The sequence below is a fragment of the Emys orbicularis genome, chromosome 9 (genome assembly GCF_028017835.1).
Source record: "Emys orbicularis isolate rEmyOrb1 chromosome 9, rEmyOrb1.hap1, whole genome shotgun sequence".
Lineage (NCBI taxonomy): Eukaryota > Metazoa > Chordata > Testudines > Emydidae > Emys > Emys orbicularis.
In genome coordinates this window covers 58,125,965-58,147,759 of record NC_088691.1, presented here as the reverse complement: position 1 = coordinate 58,147,759, position 21,795 = coordinate 58,125,965, and the positions used below count along the sequence as shown (strand labels likewise).

General features: G+C 46.0%; 1 protein-coding gene across 1 annotated transcript in view; it reads right to left on the bottom strand.

Annotated features, from left to right (window-relative positions):
- The window catches only part of MYO7B (myosin VIIB), a 91,061-nt gene extending 71,996 nt beyond the window's left edge, over positions 1-19,065 (bottom strand). Inside the window, exons 1-9 of the mRNA XM_065410298.1 lie at positions 19,048-19,065; positions 12,625-12,738; positions 11,073-11,225; positions 8,496-8,680; positions 7,249-7,370; positions 5,454-5,596; positions 5,246-5,359; positions 1,355-1,508; positions 232-308 (exon numbers count right to left, since the gene is read on the bottom strand). Of these exons, the coding sequence (XP_065266370.1) occupies positions 232-308; positions 1,355-1,508; positions 5,246-5,359; positions 5,454-5,596; positions 7,249-7,370; positions 8,496-8,680; positions 11,073-11,225; positions 12,625-12,738; positions 19,048-19,065 (1,080 nt within the window). The remainder of the gene's footprint in view (positions 1-231; positions 309-1,354; positions 1,509-5,245; positions 5,360-5,453; positions 5,597-7,248; positions 7,371-8,495; positions 8,681-11,072; positions 11,226-12,624; positions 12,739-19,047) is intronic.
- Between the last annotated feature and the right edge of the window lie 2,730 nt (positions 19,066-21,795).

Below are 21,795 nucleotides of genomic sequence, written 5' to 3'. Positions count from 1 at the left end.
TTGGTACTGTGGCCTACTGTCACAAAAAATAGCTGTTCCTGGGGCCTATGTAGGGAAAGATCTCTCAGTCTGGAGGGGCATCACTGTGAGCATTAGCAGTGACAAGGGGACACAGCACAAAAGGAAAACACCATAAACAACCTCTCCACAGAAGCACATGTGCCAACAATCCACCCTCCCAGAAGGGGGAACAAACCAGAGAGCTAGTGAGAGAAGATGAGAATCCAGTACCTCAAGCAGTTTGGTTGCTACAAACAAGTATGAAGAATCCAGCACATCAGAGCAGTCCAAGTTATCATATACAGCAGCTGGGAAGAGGAAACCACAAAGCTCAGTATACACACACAGTACAAGTCACTACCACTATGGTGCATGGCTGTATTGTTACTGTTTGTATTACTGTACTATCCAAGGCCAAGAGCAGGATCTTGGGCAGAGCACTGTACAGAAACACAGGCCATGTCCACACCAGCAGAGTGTTAGCAGTATAGTTAATCCACACCGCTGACCAGCATAGCTCTGCCGGCAGTCTGTAGTGTAGACCTGGCCCCAGTGAGAAAGTCACTGCCCTGAGCAGCTCCCAAGCTAAGAGACTAATCAGATCGCACTGAATAGAGGATGTGAGAGTCACCTACAGAATGCATTCAATGCAACGCTACGGCTGCAATTTGAATCAAACCCAACTCAGAGAATTCTGAGTTTCCACAATAACCCTGACTCAGGGCTTGCCTACACTGGCACTTTACAGCGCTGCAACTTTCTTGCTCAAGGGTGTCAAAAAACACCCATCTGAGCACAGCAAGTTTCAGCGCTGTAAAGCGCCAGTGCAACAGTGCACCAGCGCTAGGAGCCGCGCTCCCAGCTACTCCCCTTGTGGAGGTGGTTTTTTTAGAGCGCTGAGGGAGCTCTCTCCAGCACTGTGCCGTGACTACACAAGCCACGTTAAAGCGCAGCTGCAGCAGTGCTGCCATGGCAACGCTTTAACATTGCCAGTGAAGACGTGTCCTCAGCCTCTCCCTTCCCCCAGCACACAGAGTCCTTTTCATTATCATTCATGCCAGGGCACGGTGTTATTTAATGCCTAGTGTGTGTGAGGGGGCCTCTTTATGGCCTGGCAACCTTGTCTCACAGTGAGAATAGTAACAGGGTCCCCTCTCAGAACAGAATTCAGTCAGCTCACCCACCAGTACTTCTATTGTCTGCAGCTGCTGCCCTTCCAAAACCCCAATCGCCATCCACACCTGTTTGGCCCACAGCCACGAGCTGGCCCTTAGACAAGATGGCAGATAGTGACCCACAGACTTTAAACACCGAGATGAAGGGAAGACCTAGCTGCAGGCAGTGCTGGGTTTACCTTCAAACTCGACGTTCCCCAGGTGCAGAATAGCAGCCAGCAGCTTGCTGATGTCCCAGTGCTCAGAATCTGAGAACATGAGGACCTTCATAGCAGAGCGGATGTGAGCGTATTCCTTTGCATCATTACGGCCGTCACAAGAAGTGCAGTCACCCTGCATGACAGCACATTCATAGGCACAGGGAAATCATCTGGGTATTAATACAGACCTAGCATAGCAGCCTCTAGGCTGCAGAACAAAACATATATAACAGAACTGCCCTGTGGGCTGCTCGTTACAGACCCAAGATAGAAATGCTTGTATTTTTTTTTTTTAATTTCCCTTTTCCATGGTAGTTTCTTTCTTCGCTCCCACTCAAAAGAAGGTGACACATTGCTTGGAGTGGTGTTAGCCAATATGCATCTGTTAGGCATAGTATACACCACGTGAATAGGTATGATGTGCATGATATTAATATAACATACATTATGTACATGGGTGGTGGGAGAAGTTATATTAACTGAATGGATTATGCTCTTCCCACAGTTCTGTTCACCCGTGTCAAGCCTCGCACACCACTTTGCAAAGCTGAAGTCAGCTTTGCCATTAGAACATAGGAAACATGTCAAAGCAGAGATGCATGAATACACCGTGTGCCAAGTACAGAGAGGGTGTACTTTCAGGGCTCATCAGCACTTGGAATGTAGCATTCAAAACGAGATATGGGAAAGTATAGAGAGCTACCAAGGACAAACCTAGCTAACAAGTGGGTTAGACTTACTATTAAAGTGAATAGAGGGGGCTGTTAGCTGGCACACATGCACAATATAAACAGAAGCAGGTTTGAGGATGGCTCTTTGAACCACACCTACTGTGTAAGGTGAACATGCTGTGGGATAAGAATGGTTTCCCAGAAGAAGGGTATAGAATAGATGTTTCCTTTTCATGTTGTGCTGCGTTGTCTTTAGACAATGCATTTGGCTTTCCTGAACATTTTTACAAGCAAACCATGAGTGTAGTCAAACACTTGGCTACACACCTTTCTGTCAGTAGTGGGATGAGGCATCCATTAGTGGGTCTCTGAGGTCAAACAGCACATGCTTCCATGGCTGAGCTGAGTAATATGGGAAGAGGAGAGAGAAGCTTAGGCCAGGGGCTGCTTCAACAACCAGCTACATTAAAGGCTGCTCTGGAGCAGGGAAAGAGGAGACGTAACGTTCAGCAGTCCACCCACTTGCTGGGGATCACCATGGGATACATTTGCAGTGTTTCTTAGGGCAGATTTGAGGTCACATCTCTTTTCCTGCCCCTGCTGTAGCTCTCCTCTTCCCTGTACAAGCATCCCCTGGCACTAGTCAGTAGGAGTAACCTCCGTTTGAGAAATAAAGACAGGCAGGGTTGGGACAGTGGTAGAAAATACCTTTGCAAAATCAGAACACTAGAATCTAGCACAAGACACTGAGCGGCATGATCCAAAAACAACACGAGAAAGGTCTTCAGCAAAAGTCTGCCTGGCACAGCTCAGCACTCTGCCCTTTGCTACCTTCCATATAAATAACTAATTCGGGGCTAGCCCATAGTGTAGGGCATGTCTGCTGGGTCAGTGAGTCCTGGGCAATGCAGTGCTGTGGCAGCAGGAAGAGTGAAGTGTCCTTATGTGCTTCTCTATTTATAGCACTAAGAATAGCTATTTGCACCAATAGCTGAGCACAACAAAAACGATGGGAGCATTTCCCCTGGATCTAATCTGCCTATCTAAGTATTTTACTGCACTCATCACTGAGCTAAAAGGACTTCAGCCCTTCATGGAATACACAGTGCTTGAACTGCCGTAATAAGTGCTGACCGCGTTATCACTTTGTCCTCAATCATTCCATTCCTGTAATTAACAAGCTGGGGAATCCGCTCCCACTCCCTGGGCCAATGTCACACAGGGGCACTTTCCTATAGGGGCAGCATCATTTGAGCCCATGGCAGTAGTGCATGCGAATGGCCCAGAGGAACTGCAGGCATGTCCTAGCTAGTGAGATTCTTCCCATCCTTTAACGCAGAGTTCCACAGCTTTCTGTAAACATTCAGGCCTACAGAAGCCTCCACTATCTGAGTAGCTTTGTTTTTTGGGCGCCCAACCCTGCTCCCACTGAAGTTTGTGGCATGAATACTGCTGTCTTCAGCAGGTGCAGTACTGGGCCCTAATTCCTTCTTTCCTCGTTTTTGTTCAAGTCACAGAGCAAAGCAGTTCAGCTCATGTTTTTAGCGTGAAGAACTTGGCCAAACTAGGGGTGGGATTTCCAAAACTGCTCAGAAGCAAAAATCCCACAGAAAGTCAATGGTGGTGTTGCTGTTAAACCACTCTGTACTTTCAGTGGTCTCCCCTGAAATGAATCCCCACATCCCACAGGGGAAACTCTCTGGAAAACATAAACGCAGACTGGGAACTTTACGTTAGCTAGCCCAGATTAGAGAGAGAACTGTTAGGATATAGATATTCAGGCTTGTCTGCAAATGCCTATACTTTAAGAATTTAAGTGTATTCTTATCACTTAGCTAGTTATAGAGGTATAAAAGAAAGAATCAAAATCACTGTCTGCCGGTATAAGGGCCTTCTCTTACTGTGACAGTCTGAGGCCTGGTTCTTAGGCTAAGGCCTTTGGCTAAGCAGCAGAGGTCAGCCATAAACTGGGAAGTGTATGGTCACATCCTCACATTCCAAACTAGTCACATTGAAATAAGGTGCTATTGGGCTGTTAGGAATATCAGGACAGGATTGTATTCCTATCACCTCCAGAGAAAGGGACGAGCCTAGAAGATGTAAAAGAAAACTTTGTTTGATAGCATCCTGTCTGGCAAAAACTCATTTATCAATAGCTGGGATGTGAAATTCTCATTTCTGTATTGTTCTATCACTGTAGTCTCCACTTCCCTATTGTTTGTCTGTATAATCTCTGTCTGGTTCTGTGATTGTTTCTGTCTGCTGTATAATTAATTTTGTTGGGTGTAAACCAATTAAGGTGGTGGGATATAATTGGTTAAATAACCATGTTACAATGTGTTAGGATTGGTTAGTTAAATTTCAGTAAAATGATTGGTTAAGGTATAGCTAAGCAGAACTCAAGTTTTACTATATAATCTGCAGTCAATCAGGAAGAAGTGGGGGGAATGGGAACAGGGAATGGGGTGGGGGAACTGGAATCATGTTTCGCTAAGGGGGGGAACGGGAACAGAGACACAGGCAAGGCTCTGTGGTGTCAGAGTTGGGAAGGGGGACACTGAGGAAGGAAACTGGAATCATGCTTGCTGGAAGTTCACCCCAATAAACATCGAATTGTTTGCACCTTTGGACTTCGGGTATTGTTGCTCTCTGTTCATGCGAGAAGGACCAGGGAAGTGAGAGGGTGAAGGAATAAGCCCCCTAACAAGAACCACATTACTGAGTTATTTCTGCAAGGCCCACCACAGATAAGGACCATGGCTACTGGTATTGCTTCAGCTGTGAAATAAAGGAACATTTTGTACCTATTAATTCCTTTTCTCTGAGAAATACATCCAGGCCTTGTGTTCTCCCTGCTGGGAGATCAACGACAATCACCCAAAACTGGACTGCAGTGCAAAGGCTGGCACTGAGGAGCCAACTGAAGATGCTATTGATCTTTCTTAAGGCTGCTCTTGACGGATAGCTTCTAACGGCCAAAAGTTGCACCCAGTGGCGGATACAGTACAATAAAAGCTTAGAGGACACTGTAGCTGAGCCCACAACACCCTTAATGTTAATTCTTCTTTCACTCTAGGCATGGCTATTTCTATGTGAGAACCAGCCCTCTTGCACTCGCTTTCACTGTGACACGTGAGAGCGGCCCAGCATGAGGAATCCCGTGCTCAAGGCAATGGCAGCAGAGGGAGGTGCATCTTACCATGGTGAGGTAGGTGTACTCTGAAGCAGTGCCCAGGTTCAACATCTTCTTCTGCTCCAGATTCATCCCCATTAGCATGCAGTAAAATATGTGATAGTTCCTCTCCTCCGGAGCCTGGAATGAGAGAAGTACCCCAGGGGACAGGCCTGTCAGTGCGGTCTCATAAAACAGGAGCAGAGTTAGCACTGACTCCCAGATGAGCCCTTACCTGCCGACAAACCCGGGACTTCTCCAGAAGGAACTGCTCTATCCGGGCTCCTTCGATCACGCTGCTTCGGTTGAAGTGGATGTCGATGTATTTCCCAAAGCGGCTTGAGTTGTCATTTCGAATTGTCTTGGCGTTTCCAAAGGCTGGTGGGGGGAGGGAGTGTAGAACAGAGACAGACATTGAGTTTACTCCCGCTTAGGGCATGCCAATGTCACTTTCAGACTACTGGTCTTGCTGCTGGCATTTCACCTGGTGAGCTCCAGATTCCAGTGCCAGGTGATCTGACTCACACTGGCAATGGCAGGCCCCAGACTCCATCCTACACGCAGATGAACAGAGAGGCAGACAGCTGTGCATGGAAGCAAGTGGGCCCTAAATGTCTCATGTAGGTAGGGAGGGGACACCAGATCTCTCTTCATGGGAAGTGGGGAGGCTGCAAAGCTGTGGGAAGATCCTGTGGGAAGATACAATCTCCCTCAGCCAAACACCTTCCTACAGACTAGTGCAAGTGCATGCCTACCTCTCACCATAACTCCCCCATCTTTCCCCAGCATGACCCCTTCCTGTTCCCAAAACCCTCCCGCAATTGCTTAGACTAGCCCTACTCTAACACCAAGCTTGTCACACCTTGAATAAGTCCTTCCCAACCCCAACCATCAAAACCTTGCCACAGGTTCCCAATTCAGTGCCCCACACCCACAGAAACTTTTGTGCCTCCCTAGGGAAGCAATCCCTGACCTCATCCCTGTGGAGACTCTCCCTGATCTGAGAACGCTGTACGGGACTCACTTAGGAGCCCATGCAAGCCTTTTTTTTTTTTTTTTTTTTGGGTCTGCAGAGATAGACACAGGGATTGAGCAGGCAAACTAGCCATCTCACATGGCACTGAAATGCCACAGAGCAGCCAGGCCCATCATTAGACTGCCTTTCAATGACTCAGGTAATTGAGATACTTGGCAGCTGTCCTAAAAATGCAGGTGAGAGTAACATTTACAGAGTTCTCATCTACAAAGCAGAGGACTAGCAGGTAATAGGCATAGAATAGAGTTTCTATAAAACTTAACTAATATGAGTAGCTCACTCCAGAAATCCTATTCATTCACATATTTTAAAAGCAGAAAGGAACATTCTGATCATCTATCCTGACTTCCTGCATAACACAGGCCATCGGATTACACCCTCCATCAAGCCCATATCTTGTGGTTGAGCTAGAACATATAGTTTGGAAAGACATCTAATCTTGAGTTTAAAGATATTGATGGAGAACCCATCTCTCCAAATAACCTGTTCCAATGGTTAATTACCCTCATTGTTAAAAATTTGCACCTTATTCCTAGCCTGAATTTACTTAGCTTAAGCTTCTAGACAATGGCTGGAACTTGTTATGCCTGTGTCTGCTAGATTGAAGACTTATCTGAAAACTTTTCCCTGTGTAGGTACTTATACACCATGATCAAATCAACTCTTAATCTTCTCTTGGATAAGACCAATAGATTGAGCGTCTTAAAAATGTTGAATGACTCTCCTTGTATCTTAGAATATCTAGTTTTAACATGAGTCAAAAACCCTGCAGATCTGGGGCAAAATCTCAGATGAACCACACAGATTTTGGGGAAAACTCTCTGCAGACTTTGCCAAAATTTCTTGTTGATTCCTTGGTCAACCACTACATCATTGCGGCTTTAAGGAGTTCAGCTGCTGAGACATTACTGCATTACTCCAGCTTTACACTGGCATAAATCCATCACAATCACTGGTGTTATGGTGAATCAGGTATCTTGGCTACATAACCTACCTTCCAGAATGGGGTTGGCCTCCAGAATCTGCTGCTCAATCCAGGAATGCTGGCCACTGATAGCAGCTAAAAACTGCAGTATCAGCTTAGTGCTTTCAGTCTTCCCGGCTCCAGATTCTCCACTGGAATCCAAAACATAAATGTGGTAAATCAGCTTCTTGGTTTCTTTTTCTCTGCTACAGTGGAAAAAATGGCAGACCAGGGTAAGAATTCACAGATCTTCTCCATGTTATGGGACTGTCCTGAGTCTCGTAGGGAGTGAGAGGCTTATCTTTCACCGTCTCATTCACTGAAGTGAAGCTATTCTTTGTACTATAATGTTAAGGGCTAAATTGTTCCATCAGTTACACAAGTGCAAATCCACTGACACTAGTAGATTGGCTCCAGTGTGAAGGAGAAATAAAATTTGGCCTTTCATCTTTAGTACCTTATTGTACTATCTGTGCTGGTTTTAGTATGTTAACTTCTTGTTTGCAGTATCTCCTCTGCTAGCAAGAGACATCATTGCATTCAGATTACCCAGCTCCTTGCACAAAAGATGAACAGAAAACAAGTACAGGAAATACCTTTGTAGGATAAAGATAATGTTTCTCTTGTCTTGTTTTAGGAGGGGGAGATTAACCTTCTCAGAGACAATCTCTGCTTCCAGAAAGTTAAATTTAATCTTCAAACATAATGGCTACCTTCCAAAGGTAAAAAAGGTACCTTCCTTGCTATGGACAATGTACTCAGGCTTCCCATTCTCCATCTATTTATAAAGAGACTATTTGTGTAGAATGTCCTGCTGCACTCAGAGGGCTTGGGGGGGAAATGATGGGTTTTGGAAATATAAACATGTGCAAGGGAGCAGTCTCTTGATCCCTTTTTCTTGCTAAATATTTCCAGTAAGGGTCCAAGTACAAAAATCACAGCACAAATATGCAGGCGGAAATCAGCCCTGTCTCTGAAGCTATGCATGAAAATGTCATGTATGCACCCATTTGTGCAAACATAGCTGACATGCTTGGACACACATTATACGGTCACATGGATACATAAATGCACATTCAGGACTAAATATTTCCAAGTCCTAACTGAAAATGACACAGCAAAAATGCAAATGTTCTCTTTTCATTTTCCTTGGTGTTATCTATGCCTCCCCGAGGGACTGAAGAGATTGTCACCTCTCCAAACACTTTGGGAACCCTTCTCTGTCCAATCCCGGTGGTAAACCTACTACCACTAGTCCTACCCACTCATCCAGTTACCTGATAACACAGCACTGGTCTCTCTTATTCCTCTTCATATTGAAATAACAGTTGTCTGCGATGGCAAAGACATGGGGAGGCAGCTCCCCAATTCGCTTGTTACTGTAGAGTTGGATCTGCTCCACTGTGTACAGTGGCAACACCTGGTACGGATTCACTGCGACCAAGATAGAGCCTGTGTAGGTCTGAAAGAGGAGAGAGTTACCCGTAACATCAAATCCAGACATAGCAGAACACAGCCATAGCCACCCTGGGCTCTGCTCTCATCAGAGCTCGTAAGCTGAGCAGGTTCAGGAAAGGATAAGGAACTCTTAGGGAAAACCCCGGGTGCTGCAGAAAGATGACTTAGTAGATTGCACTCTTCCCTCTGAATCAGTATTGAACTGTCACTATGCTACCGGACATAGGATCATTCACAGGGCCGGCTCTAGGTTTTTTGCCGCCCCAAGCAAAAAAAATTTTGGCTGCCCCCCCCCACCCCAGTCCTGGGCTCTCACCCCTCGCCCACCAGTGCCCTCCCCCACCTGCACCCCCCTGCCACTCCAGCCCTGGGCTCTCCACCCCACCCCACCCCACCCACACCCCCTGCCGCCCCAGCCCTGGGCTCCCCCCCACCAGTGCTGACTCTGCCTGCTCCCCCTTCGCCTCCAGACGGTCCAGTGCTGGCAGGGTCGGGGTAAGCAGCGGGGCTCCCGGGCCGCGCCTCAGCCCAGGGTCCCTCCAGCTGGGGCTCCCGCCTCCAGGACCGGCCGGGACCCAGGAGGGCAGAGCCGGGGGACTGCCCCGGTAGGGGGCTGAGGAGCCGGGGCAGTGTAGCCCCAGTGGGAGCGGAGCCCCAGAGAGCGGGAAACGGGCCCCGCATGGCAGCGCCCCGCCCTCTATGGCCCCACTGCTGCTGCAGCTTCTGGCTGCCCTGCTGCAGTCCCTGGGAGGCTTGGGCCGCTTCGCCCAGCCCCGGCTGCGGCGCTGGGAGGCGGCCACCCTGTGGCACCTGCAGGCGGCTCCGTGTGCCCCGCGGGGCGGCCCCCAGCCCAAGTGTCCCCTGCTCAGAGCCTGCCCGGCCCAGCCACAAGGTGCAGGCGCTGCTCCCCCACGACGCGAACCGCAGCAGGCCCAGGGCGTCCGCCACGCAGGACGCTCTGCTACTGCCAGGGCCTGCTCTAGGCTTTTGCCACCCAAAGCAAAAGAAAGAAAGAAAGAAAGATGGCCGGAATGCCGCCCCTGAAAATGTGCCGTCCCAAGCATGTGCTTGGTTTGCTGGTGCCTAGAGCCGGCCCTGATCATTCAGATGAAACACAAAGCTGTGCTCTTGCTGAGTGATGTTAAACAGCTGTTGTATTCTACCCCAGATGTGGCTGCACTTCAGGGGTAGGCAAAATAACTGGTGTGTGTGTGTGTACATACCCCAGTTATTTTGCCTATCCCTGAAATGTGTGTGTGTGTACATACCCCCGTTATTTTGCTTATCCCTGAATATGTGTGTGTGTGTGTGCGCGCGCGCATACCCCAGTTATTTTGCCTATCCCCGAAAGGTGTCTGTGTGTATATAGTGTTATTTGGTAAAGTTTGTAAAGTGCCAAATGGGATCCATTTGGATGAAAGGCACTACAGTATATAAATGCAAGATGATTATATACATGAGCTTCAAAATATGACTGCCAGAGTTTATTATTGTAATGGTGTCTCATCTGTTACTTTAGATTGTTACATTTGCTATAATGTAGCACCTATTAAAATCAGGGCTTGATTATGCTGGGCACTGCATAAACATGTTGTAAGACAGCCCCTGCCCTGTAAAGTTTACAATCCAAACAGACAGCAGAGCAAAGTGTGGGAGAAACTAAGTACCAATATCCTTGTTTTATAGATGGGGAAGTAAGGCACAGAGAAATTAAGTGGGTTAAGTTGCCCAGCGTCACACACGAAGTCTGTGGCAAAGCCAGAAAATGAAACCACATCTCCTGAGTCCCAAGGCAATGCCTTAACCACAAGAGCAACATTCCTCTCAATGTATTTTATTGCATACCAATTAAATAAAGATCAAATTGAACCTAAAGACAAGTCAGATCATACCATTGCCAACAATAACAAATAGAGCATCTGGTTGGACTAATAGTTTGTTATATCCGCAGGTGAATCATTGAAATTAGCATAGCAGAGTGTATGTTGATTTCCTAACTGCATGCTGTACCACAGACCTGATATCTGTCTTAATGTCTGGATTGACAGACAGAGGTCACCACTGGTAACTTTCACTTTAGGCAGAAAACTAAAAGGCAGCTCTCTCGCTGTCCATGCATCTCGCTGTCGAGTCACTCCATGATTTCAAAGTCTGGTGTCAGCTCTTGTCCTTGCAGACAAGGTGCTGGGATGAGATCAGTTATGAGTGAAGAAAAGGGAGAATTTCAGAACTGCTGAGACACTAAGGCTTTCTCAGCCCAGTATTTGGCAAAGGAAACCAGGCCTCCACGTGTCAGAGGCTGCTCCTTGGCTGACACATTAGCCCCCCTGACAGAAATGTGCTGTTTTTCGTTTCTTATTCTTGACTGAGATTTGCCCATTCGCCTTGGCACTCACATAGATTTTGTGCTCCTGATGGCGGATGAGGAGGTTGTGCACTATGCCTGCTTCATTCAGGTCCCCGAGGCGTATCATGTCTTCTACCCCTTGCGCAGAGGTGGGATGCATGGGACGCACAGCATTGATGTTCCGGGCAGTGATCCAATGTTCCTTAAATAGAACAACACAACAGCTTTTAATTAATCATCTGGGATTTTGTGCATTAGCTCGGGGGCATCCAAAGGAGGGAGCCATGTTGCCATGGAGGGAACCCGAATGTAACTCACACTAGCACCGTGTGGGTTTAACTGGCATAACACAGAGCAGATTGCAGCAGCTTTATCTTTAATACACAGGTGCAGCCCACTGAGACTAAGACCCAGCATGCAATGCTTGAATCAAGATAGGACATTACAGGTGGGGAATATAGTCAAGATCCTGTAGCAAGCTGGACCTAGGTGAGCCAGCCCAGGATTCTGTTATGCTCCAGTGGAATTTCTGTGGCAGCTACACTTAAATTAAAAATATGGAAGCTTTTAATTGAAATATGGAAAGGAATAAAACAATCAGTTCAGTAGCCCATATCTTGATATTAAATTCAGTTAGTGATTTTATGCTGTCCCCACATTTTCAGTTTTGCTGCAGATTTGGGTATTGACAAAGCATAATGGCATTGTAGAAACTGTTGAGGGGAAGCCTGAGGTTTGGGAGCTGGGATGGGGACAGCTGGGCTTTGGGTATCAGGAAGGGGTGGGAAGAAGCTTGGGATCGTGGGATAAGCACAGGCATTGGATGGTTCTGATTTTTAAAAAAGATCAGCCGTGAAACAGTTAACAGTATGACATTTAAAGTGTCATCTTTATGTTTGAGTCAACAATCCCTTGAGATTAATAGAGCCATTCACACCTCCCAGAGCTATCCTTTCAAGCCAGCTGCAGGTGCAGGAACACAACACTGCATCAGTTTGTGCTCGGTTCTTATTCTCAGTGTTCTCTGCACAATCATGAGGGCTAGAAATGGAATGAGAACTTACATGCTGGAGCACAATTCTCCAGCAAGTATGGGACAAGAAGTACTCTCTGTGGCAAATTCAGCTGATGTGGATTACACGGAGACTATAGCCTCACAGAAATACAGGCTTGGAGATAGGACCAGACCATTGGCTCATTAAGTCCTGTGTCTTGCCTCTGGCAAGTACTACTGCCTGATTCTTGCAGTTGTGTAATGCTCTGATGGGCCATACACTAGGCTAAGCCTGGCCCTGAATCATGACATCCAGATCAGATTCTGAACTCCACTAAAGTTAGAGGGTGTTTGGATATCCAGGATTTTGATTTGGCCCATTATAGTGAAAGAGACTATCCACAACAGTCAGTTCTGTATCCAGGTGTAGATTCCAGGGGTGAAATCCTGGCCCAGTTGACTTAAATGGGATCTGGATTTCACCCTAGAATTCCATAACGTTCAGGTATATTTAAATCTGTGGCTTGGTTCAGGCCCATCTCGTGTTCTTCAGCATGTTACATAAAACTTAAGTATGTTCTGCTGAGGAAGTTATAACATAGCCTACCTTGCCTTCATCATCCTCCACCAAGATCTGTCCTGAGTCAGAGATCTTCACAACTGCCCCAATAGGGACATTGAATTCACTGTTGGACAAGGATTCCAGCCACACGTGATCACCCTGGCGAGAAGGAAGTGCTCCTTTTAAGTACTGCTTTACATCTGGGCTCCAACTAACTCTTAGCCATATACCTCCTGGTTTTAATAACTGTGGGATTTCTTTTGGCACAGAAGTTATAACAATGACACTGCTTATCTAACTACATTATGTCACAGAGAAGTTCTGAGGCTCAGCGACTGTCCGCAAAGTGCTTTGAGATTCTCAAATGAGATACAGTCTGTATGTGCAGTTATTATTATTATTATTTCAGCTACTTAAAAACATTCAAAGACAAAGCAGTATTGGAAAAGTGGTAGGAGGGCATCTTCAGACAACATAACACTGATGGGCTGACTAGATATCCTGGTAATTTTCATAGATTTGTGATAGTAAATTCTAATTGTACATTCCCTCAACGATCAGTTGAATAATCTGTACATGGAAACATTAGCACATTTATCAGCTCCTTCCCTGGGGACAAATCCTGCACTCCTTATTCAGGCAAAACTCCTACCTTGGCATCAATGAAGGACCACACCTGGCGCAGCTCCAGTCAGTATTCTGTCTACAGAGCAAACAGGCAGGCAGAATGCCTATGGTGCCACAGGAGGGAAGCATACTCCGAGGTGGCGGCTAGACTTCCTTTAGAGAGGTATAGCTAATGCTCCAGACAGCACTGGCTGCTGTTTGCCAGGCATGACCGACCCCTCCATCCTGCACTACATCCCCTTTGGAGTATCTTGCACTGCTGGTGGTGCTAACATTCCCCCAGTCCTTGCGTCCACAGAATGCAAAGACCAAGATCACGGCAGCCTCTTGCAAGATAGAGAGGGATCCTTTGCACTTTCCCCTCCATTATCCCATGTGCCCACACAGGGTCAGTCACATCTGGCCTGATCGGTTTTATGCCAATGGTCAAAACTTGGCTGCAAGTAGAATAAAGACTATAGGCCAGATTCCCCGCTGGGGTAAATTGGCATAGCTCCATCCACTTCAATGGAGCTACACCTGTTGAGGATCTGGCTCTGTTGCGTATTATTCCAAGTCGGTTCCATAACGTTTACTACCATGGAGTGGCTAACTATTTAATTCAAACCTTGTTGGTTTTTTCCCCCTCTTAAAATATGTTATTGGTTTATATTAAAAGACAAACAGTTGTAAAGCGCTATTGCGATAAATGCTGCGCCAGCCAATGGAGAATACCATCTGCAAACAGAACCCTTACTTGCGGTGAAGGGAACCTTACCCCTCAAGGAGTTGCACTGGTTCAGTGGAACTGCTCATAGTGTAAGGCACCAATTCAGCATGAGCAAGAGTACTGCAAGCTTGCCCAAAATAACCATGGTGCCCAGTAAACAGAACCAGTTGTCTCTCTGTAATTTTGTTTGGGAAGATGTTGTTTGATGTCTAGTTGATATTGGCTCTCTGTTGCTTTTACTTCTAAAGTGAAATGTGTTAAGTTCTCAGGGACTTCTTTTCATCTCTTTCTGCAGCATCCCCCCACTAGACCAATGGCTCTCAACCTTTCCAGACTACTGTACCCCTTTCAGGAGTCTGATCTGTCTTGCATATCTCCAACTTTCACTTCACTTAAAAACTACTTGCTTACAAATCAGACATAAGGCTACAGAAGTGTCACAGCACACTATTACTGAGAGAGTGCTTACTTTCTCATTTTTACCATATAATTATAAAATAAATCAATTGGAATATAAATATTGTACCTACATTTCAATGTATAGTATATAGAGCAGTATAAACAAGTCACTGTCTGTATGAAATTTTAGTTTGTACTGACTTCACTAGTGCTTTTTATGTAGTCTGTTGTAAAACTAGGCAAATATCTAGATAAGTTGATGTATCCCCTGGAAGATCTCTGCATACCCCCAAGGGTACACATACCCATGGTTGAGAATCACTGCTCTAGACTAACCAGTTGTTGTATCAACCAGGCAAGGTACTAACAAACTTCAACAGGACTTTATTTTTACAGTGGAAACCTCTTTACCAAGCTGCTGCTGCACCCTCTGTAACTCTCACTCAGCCTCCTCAACTCCTCCCCCCTCCTTCCTGTTTCCTGTCCTTTCAGACTCCCAACAGCCAGTGCTCCCAGTTCTAATAATTACAAGCACATCTAAATACCACATTCCCTCCTCTCTTAAGAAACTCTCCCAATTAAAATAAACATTGTTGTTCTAACCACAGGAACAAATAGGAAACAAGACACTATACTGTTGGCAGAAATATTACACTGCGAACACTGTAGATACTACATAACATAGTCTTTAGTCCAGACAGGTGGTTGTCTGGATCTGACAGGCCGTCTCTCAAGCCCCGGTTCCAGTGCAATGTCTTGTTGCGTTGGTTCTACGGTGAAGTCATCCAATGCAGACTGGGTGTTGGCATAATCTCCTCTTGGTGCATAGGCAGGTGCAAGATAAGAAGCATTCCATACCCGCCCATCAGAAAGTCGATAGGTGTAAGGTCCCTTCTTCTCTATGATTTTAAGAGGAGCTGTGAATTTATGGTCCCCTTTGCGTAAAATTCCAGGTTTTCGTATTCTAACAAAGGAACCACACTCAAACTTTGGTTCCTTAGCACCCCGCCGCTTGTCTGTGAAAGCCTTATACTTTGCTTGGTTCTGTTCAACTGTTTTTCTCACATCATCCTCGGTTGGGGCATCAGGTCATGCCTTTAACAATCCAGCAATGTTCAGTTTAGTATTCATCTGTTTCCCATGCAGTAACTCTGCGGGTGATCTTTGTGTTGTGGCATGTCGTGTAGCCCGGTATGCTTGCAAGAAATCAGTAGTGAAGGGTACCCACAATTGCCCTTCCAGTTTAGATGTTTGCAAACTCTCTTTCAAACTTCTGTTAAACCATTCGATTTCCCCATTGGCTTGAGGGTAATATAGGGATGACCTTCTGAGTAAAATGTTCCTCTCTGCTAGAAAAGTTTCAAACTCCAGGGAAGTAAATTGACTACCATTATCTGAAACCAGTTCTTTGGGGTTACCTTCCCTGCTAAAAACTGAAGAGAGGAACTTAATTACTGTAGCAGAAGAGATTTGCGATGTAAACGCTAACTCAGGCCATTTACTGAAATAGTTTATTAAAGTGATGGCATAACAACAGTCAATTGGAGCAGTATCAAAGGGTCCTACAATGTCAATCGCCACTTTTTCCCCATGCAGATTCAGGAAGAGGAACAGGCTGTAATGGAGGGGTACACGACAGGTGTATGAGTTTTGACTGTAATTCTTCTGGCACAAGTAGCCGGTGTGTACCTCATAGCACACAGCCATCGAGCAAAGAAGTTCATCCCGAACTCTAAAATAAGGCAGCAAAACTGGGTCAAGATTTTTAGGGTTACTGGGCGATCTCTTTGTCAGAAATTCCTGTAGTTTTTGTTGAATTGGACACACTGAACAAGCAGCTTGAAATTGTTCTCTTGTAACTGCACTAAGAGTGCTTGTAATAAGCGCAACTACTACATCCTTATCCTCTGGTGGACCATCTGATGAAGGCAAAGGCAGGTGAGAAAGGCAATCGGCTACCACATTTTTGTTTCCAGGCTTATATTCCAGTTCATAATTGAAAGAGAGTAGTCTTGCAGACCATCTAGCAATACGATATCCTGCTCTTCCCAGTCCTTTCGTGGTGAGCAACGTCGTCAAAGGGCTGTGGTCTGTGCGCAACTTGAACGTGCGGCCCCACAGGTAAGTTCTCCATTTTTCAGTAGCCCAGACACAAGCAAGTGCTTCTTTTTCGACGGTAGAATATTTTCTCTCAGCATTACTTAGTGTCCTTGAAGCAAATGCAACAGTCCTCTCTGTGTTGTCCTCATGAAGTTGTGTGAGGACAGCCCCAAGTCCATAATCAGAAGCATCAGTAGTTACAATTGTGGGCAATGCGGGACTGAATAGTGCAAGTACTGGACTATGTACAATCAAGTCTTTCACCATTTTGAAACTAGCTTGTGCATCCGTTGTCCACACTAAGGTTGAACTTCTCGTAACGGTTCGATGACAGAAGCATAATTGGGAATGAATTTTGCATACCAGGAGATAAGACCCAAGAAGGAACGTAAAGTTTGCAAATCTGTTGGAGGAGGAGCATTTGAAATTGCCAGGATATGATCTGGATCAGGTTTTAGTCCAGCCTGTGAAATTGTATGCCCCAGAAAGGAGAGTTCAGTTTGTCTAAATTTGTATTTGGACCTATAGAGCTTGAGGCCTGCTTTGCTGATGCAGTTTAGTACAGACTGCAGGTTATTGTCATGCTCTTCAGTAGTATTTCCAAACACGATAATATCATCCAAATAGCACTGAACTCCATGTTGATTCTTCAGAATCAATGACATTTTTTGGAAGGCACTTGGGGCTGATGCAAGACCGTATGGAACATGTTTAAAACAAAATAATCCCTCCTGTGTAATAAATGCTGTGAAGTCTCTGCTATCTTCATGCAACATAACCTGATGGTATGCGCTCTGCAAATCAAAAGTAGAAAACATCTTTGTTCCACGGAGTTCTGCAAATACTTCTTCTATGTGAGGAAGAGGATGGCTGTCAGTCACAATAGCTTTATTTGGCTCCCTTAAGTCCACACAAAGGCGAATGCCTCCACCCTTCTTCTGCATCACTACTATAGGTGAAACCCATTCCGAGGAGTTAATCTCTTCAATAATGTCCTTTTGAACAAGTTTTCTAAGTTCCTCTGAAACAGCTTCCCTGACTGAAAATGGTAAGCGCCGTAATTTCTGTCGTACAGGCATCACATTATTCCGCATTTTAACTTTATGCAGAAACCCATAAGCACAGCTGAGTTTCTCCTCAACCTGGTGTTGGGTCCCAGCTGAAACTGGTGTGTGTACTGCAAGAGTGCTTTGCTGAGGAAGATCAATTCGTCCATTAACTACCCTGAGATTTAAAGCAGCCAATAAATCTCTGCCAAGGATAGGAGTGCCTTTGTGGACAATGTAGAACTCTGCAGTTACACAGCAATCACCAAAAATAACTATTGCTGGCAGGCAACCATGTACTGGAATATGGTTTTTCAAATAGCACACCAACTGAAGTTTGGGTTCAGTAAGAGGCACATTTTTAAAGTAATGCAAATAGATGGAATCAGGTAGTATAGATACTGCTGAGCCAGTGTCCAACATTAGCTGAATAGAGTGTGATGTGCCTGAGGGTATGGTGGAAACTGTTCTGGAATATGTGCAGTAGTGATTTTGTCCACACTCAGCACAGTAACATCTGGTATTGTAACTGCATGCACCTGTTGATTGAACTGGCTACTGCGACATACTTTAGCAAAATGCCCAATCTTTTTGCAATGACTGCACTGAGCTACTTTTGCTGGACATCCTGTGTAGCTTGCAAGATGTTGTGGGGATCCACAGCGAAAGCATGCTTTTACTGTATTTTGAATTTGCTGATTCAGTGGTTTTTCATTAGTTTTCCTCTTGCAATTGTTTGTCTGCAGTGATAGTGAACTTTTCTGCAAAGGAGTCACAGCCTGGACTGTGCCTGCTGTATCCCTGCTCATTATTTTGGCTTCAGCTGTAGCTGACTCAATCTGAGTAGCAATGGTTATTGCTTTTTCTAGTGTTAGTTGTGGTTCTAGAAGTAAGTGTTCTCTTACACAAAGCATCATTGTTTTCTCAATGAGCTGGTCTCTAATCATCTCATCTGCCATATTCCCAAAGTCACAAGTTACAATCAGACTCCTCAGGGAAGCAATATACTGCATTATAGTCTCCCCTGGTTTCTGCTCACACTGGCGAAATCTGTAGCGATTAGCTACTACATTCACTTTTGGCACAAAAAAGTTCTTTAATGCAGTGAGTGCAGTCTCATATTTATCATCTGCAAGGGGAAAAGTGTAAAATATACACTGTCCTTCTGCTCCAAGTGGATTAGCAGAGCACGCTTTCTTACTTCAGAAATCTCTGTAGCACTGATTTCAAGCAGATAAGTCTCAAACATATGGATCCAGACAGTAAAAGCAATTGGAGGCTCACCTGGGCTTTGCAGAAAGGGTGAAGGTGGGTTCAGAGGCAGAAGATCCATCCTCGTCGCCAAAATGTTGTATCAACCAGGCAAGGTACTAACAAACTTCAACAGGACTTTATTTTTACAGTGGAAACCTCTTTACCAAGCTGCTGCTGCACTCTCTGTAACTCTCACTCAGCCTCCTCAACTCCTCCCCCCTCCTTCCTGTTTCCTGTCCTTTCAGACTCCCAACAGCCAGTGCTCCCAGTTCTAATAATTACAAGAACATCTAAACACCACACCAGTACACCAGAGCAAAGCATCTGACTTACCTTTCTGAGAACCACCATCCTGCCTCACAGTCCCACATACAGCCTGTGTTCACAAAGAGAAGAACAGAGTCAGACTACAGGAGGGTTCAGGGGTAAGAACAGATCAAAACGCTGCCCAAAGTGGGGCACAGTCAGGACTCTCTGCTTAAAAACCAAAAACATAATTTCTTTATGATTCAGCATAGGATTAAAGAAAGGAAAAGTGATCATTAAAAGTACACACAAAATGTGGAAACAATATAAACCACGTACCTGAAGTCAAGAGAATCCTCAACACAGTGCAATGCACAAATTGACTTGCAGGCTACTTGGAGTTCTACCACATAACCTAAGAGGTGAACTAACACAGAAAGCATCACTGTGGAATGTTGTTGTTGGGTTTTTTTTTAACAGAACTCTCTTAAGCTAATGCTAAGAAAGTTTATTGGCAGAGACTCAAGCTTAAATTTAACCCCCAATAACAAGACATCACCTGTACAATACTGTTATTTGCATTCAGTTGGTCCAGTGACCTAGTGGCTCACTTCCTGTGAGTGGTCAGCCCAGTGACCCAGATTTATTTTCTACTTTGCTAAGCTGCCCAATAGGTCTGGCGCAACATGCATATAGAAGCAGAGATCCATATACAGCCTTCCTCAGCTGTGGCTGCAGTGAAGGGCGTCGAGAAGGATTGTGGAGGAGGGAAAATGAAATGTGTTTGAGGGTTCCAATTGCAAAGTGGAGAATCCCCCAGGAAACAAACAGAAGCATTGAGCCCACGGTTGAGAGGACTGTGTTGGTGACAAGAGTCCAAGGGACTGCCTGATTTGTTGAGTGTGCAGGCCCTACTGAATCTGCTCCCTTTGCTTTAACGTAAATGATTATATTATTTAGGCCATGAGACTCAGGACAACCAAAGAACCACAGATTACATAAGCACAAATGCATACACCTTTCCCTGCAATTGGACTCTTGCAGCGATTTCAGGGATAAACACGATCTGTTGGTTGCCTTACTTGCTACACTGAGATTTAGTCCAGTGTCCTTTCGATATGCACGGGGAAATCATGGGCAAAGCTTTTCAGAAACTGTTTGAGCTGGGACTGGGCTGCAAAGTCTGGCTCTAGAACCAGGTTTGAAGTTTTCCAGAGTGTGAGCATTTTGGTTTGGGACCATCTCTAGAAAATACACCCAAAACCACATTTTAATATGATCTGGGATCTCTAAGATCATTCACAAGATAATCGCGCTGACTTAAAGAGGCCAAATACATCCATTTAGCAGATGAGCTGGAAGGCTTTTCAACTTCCAAGGCCCAAGATCAGATGTCTGTGTTAGCTCCTGAAACAATTGCTGGAGGAACTAAAACTTAAAGCAGCGCAGACTCTCCATTCCTTACATTACGTCAGAAATTAGGGATACGGGTAGAGTTCGATCCCAAGCCTCCATTACACAAATCATATAAAAAAACCACAATGAACATCATTGACAGTCGTTTGGGGGGACAGATTATCTCGTTTGCGAAGATGACTCAGCAAACAAAGGGGAGGGAGCAGCCAGGGACCAGCTGAGGCAGTTACGTATGCAAAGTCAGGGATGTCATCCATCACTTGATCATGGGTGCTATTATTAGTCACTGATCTTATACTAAACAGCATGAGTCAAAGAGCAAAGTCCCTGCCAGCGGATGCTCTGTGTACCTGAGGAGTCCATTTTGCCTTGACCTAAGCTTAATAATGGCTTTCTTTTGCTTAGTCTCCCCAAGCCCACTGGAACAGGGTGGCAAGATCTACAACCACACACAGAGATTGGAGGTGGGGGGCGCTTTTTTGTTAGGTCAACAAATTACCCCTATTAACAGGAGCTACCCCCTGAGTAAAGCTGATGAGTAAATTCTGCAGACTCATTACAGCGGGTACAGCTTGTTACCTCTGGCAGGGTAGAAAGGGAGAGAAGCTTGACTCTCTGGTCAGAGGGAAGTAGGGGAAATTACAGGGAGGCCCTAGGATCTGGCAGGCTGGAGTTGAGATGGATATTCTGTTTGCATTAGTCAAATTACCAGTGAAGCTAAACTCCAGGAAGGGGACATTTGGCCCTATATGTATGGGCTTTATTTGGAGCAGGGTGGGAATGCCACTTGCAGCCATTCAATCCTCAGACCATCATATTCCCAGCTCTGTGTTGCCCAACCCCCCAGGTAGACATGAAGGGGTTCCACTGCTACAAGGCAGGGCTTAAATTCAGCTGGAGCCCTCCAAAGCAGAACTCTGGTAAATATTTTCAAACCTGTCAGAGGCCTGAAGCCCTGGGCCCCGGTGTCCTCACTTCCCCTGTGGGGCTAAAGCCCTGACCCCCGAATGGGGGTGGCTCTGGGAAATAATCTTTGAGAATTTAAGCCCTAGCTACAAGGGACCTCCAGAGCAGGCAGGGCCGGCTCTAGGCACCAGCAAACCAAGCACATGCTTGGGACGGCACATTTTCAGGGGCGGCATTCCGGCCATCTTTCTTTCTTTCTTTTGCTTTGGGCGGCAAAAGCCTAGAGCAGGCCCTGGCAGTAGCAGAGCGTCCTGCGTGGCGGACGCCCTGGGGCCGCTGCGGTTCGCGCCACAGGGGAGCAGCGCCTGCACCTTGTGGCTGGGCCGGGCAGGCTCCGAGCGGGGGACACTTGGGCTGGGGGCCGCCCCGCGGGGCACACGGAGCCGCCTGCAGGTGCCACAGGGTGGCCGCCTCCCAGCGCCGCAGCCGGGGCTGGGCGAAGCGGCCCAAGCC